General features: G+C 36.5%; 1 protein-coding gene across 1 annotated transcript in view; it reads right to left on the minus strand.

The window, feature by feature from the left end:
* Positions 1–858: 858 nt before the first annotated feature.
* The window catches only part of snrpa (small nuclear ribonucleoprotein polypeptide A), a 28,800-nt gene continuing 27,518 nt past the window's right edge, over positions 859–2,140 (minus strand). Inside the window, exons 6-7 of the mRNA XM_073850608.1 lie at positions 1,493–1,581; positions 859–1,370 (exon numbers count right to left, since the gene is read on the minus strand). Coding sequence (XP_073706709.1) covers positions 1,211–1,370; positions 1,493–1,581 — 249 coding nt within the window. The 3' untranslated portion in view covers positions 859–1,210. The remainder of the gene's footprint in view (positions 1,371–1,492; positions 1,582–2,140) is intronic.

A 2,140-nucleotide genomic window follows, 5' to 3' on the forward strand; every position in this document is an offset into this window, starting at 1 on the left:
ATAAATACAGCTCTGGCAAGCATAAGAAACTTTAAACACAGTACTAATCAAAAGTTTTTGAACAGTAAGATTTTTAATGTTCTTTTAAAGAAGTCTCTTTGGCTCACCAATCCTGCATTTATTGATCCAGAGTACAGCAAAAAGTCAAAGTTTTGAAATATTTTTACCATTTAAAATAACTTTTCCATTTGAATAGATTTTAAAATGTAATTTATTACTGTAGCTGAATTTTTGCATATTTACTCACATTTAGTCACATGATCTAAAAAAAAAAAAAAAAAAAAAAAAAAAAAGTAATATGCTGATTTGCTGCTCAAATAACATTTGTTGAAAACAGCAGAGTAGATTTTTTTCAGGGGTCTTTAAAGAACAGAAATTTATCTAAAATCGAAATTTTTTTTGTATTATAAAATGTCTTTATCGCCAGTTTCTTGAATAGCAAATCAGCACATTACAATGATTTCTGAAGGAAAATGTGACAATGAATTTTAAAATAGAAAAGTTACTTTGAATAGCAAAAATATATTTCACAATATTACTACTTTTGCTGTATTTATGATCAAATAAATACAGGCAAATAAAATAAAATCTAACTGTTCAAAAACTTTTGACTGGTAGTGTATATAATGAATGAATGTGCTCCATAAAGGGCAACAATTGTTCGGCTCTACTGTAGCTGCACATGAACAGGCCACTACTCAAACTCAACAATAAGAACAAAGTCTCAAATCTCCATGAGAAGGAGAAAAAAAAAAAAAACAAGCAGAAAGCAACATGTAAAACATTGAGATTTAATAAAAACAACAAAGCTCCAGGTACAATGTCTGGGGACCAGACTCTGGGTGCAATGCTTATGAAGACAATTGGAATAAAAAAAAAAAAAACCTGCATACTTAAACTTACCAAAGTCGATCTCAGAAGAGGGAATAAAAGTTAAAAGATGAAGTGGGGTGTGTGGGAGGGGTAAACATTTCTATTCACTCCTTACCTTGCATTGTGCAATACATATCTAACCGACACAGCTAGGCAAGTCACATCAATTAAACAAAAAAAGGGTACAAAACATCTCTGGACTTTTTCTTTTGAATGACGTGCGTGTAATTCAGGTTCAGCCATTTAACAGCCTGAACTGTCCCAGGGGGTCAGTGGTTTCTAAACACAGGCCTGTGTATAACTGCCATTTGTCTGCAAAGCTGCATGTACGGGAGTGTTATTTCTTTGCAAATGAGATTTTCATTGCATTGCTCTGTGTGATCTTAAAGCCTTGCAAAGCTTCTCTGGCTGCACCCGCCTGCACCTCATTATCAAACTCCACAAAGGCGATGTCGTGACGACCAGGGACAAGACGCACTTCTTTGAATCCAGGAAACCTGTGAGAAGAATGTGGCAACATAATTAGCAAATAAAGATCAAATGTTTCTAAAGCACCCCACTGAGCAACAGCAAAAGCAACAGTTTTGGACATTTCTGAACAAAGGAAACAAATACTCACTGGTTGAACAACATAGACAGCATGAGCTCGTTCGTCTCCTCTGGGAGATTGGTGAGAAACAGGATGTGGTTGGGAGGGTTTTCTGACACCTACAGACAAAATGTTATTAATCAAAGAGTGATGCACTGAAATTGGCAAATTAAAATATTCAGTCAAAATGGTTTTGGAAGACAGAAATCACTGACTAAAATGGTGATGGTTAATTAGTGCTTCTCCAATGACTTTTTGACTGTGTCAGTGTCCATTTCGCACAAAATGTGGATAAACAATAGGTAAACATGTTAGCTGTGTAGATGCTAGGGCTGGATTAGTCTCAGCCTCAGACGTCACGCCCACGGAACACTGGCTAAAGGTCTGATGCATATGGTAAACTTAAAGGAGAAGTCCGGTGTGATATTGACCTAAAGTGTGTTGAATCATGATACCGAGTGTGAACTTACCCTTCATAGCTCATCTCGGCTTGTCCACTGCAATCCGAAATCTGGCGTTAGTTAGCCAATGCTAACAACAGGTTGTCAATGAGGGCGAATAGGGCATCGGACTAGCCATTTAAATAAATCACTGTTTTACAACATTTACGAGGCACAAAGTAGCGCCACACTTCATTGGTAGACTTCCAAGGGCCCTGACATTTAAAACGAGACATTG

Source organism: Garra rufa, chromosome 11 (genome assembly GCF_049309525.1).
Source record: "Garra rufa chromosome 11, GarRuf1.0, whole genome shotgun sequence".
Taxonomy (NCBI): Eukaryota; Metazoa; Chordata; class Actinopteri; order Cypriniformes; family Cyprinidae; genus Garra; species Garra rufa.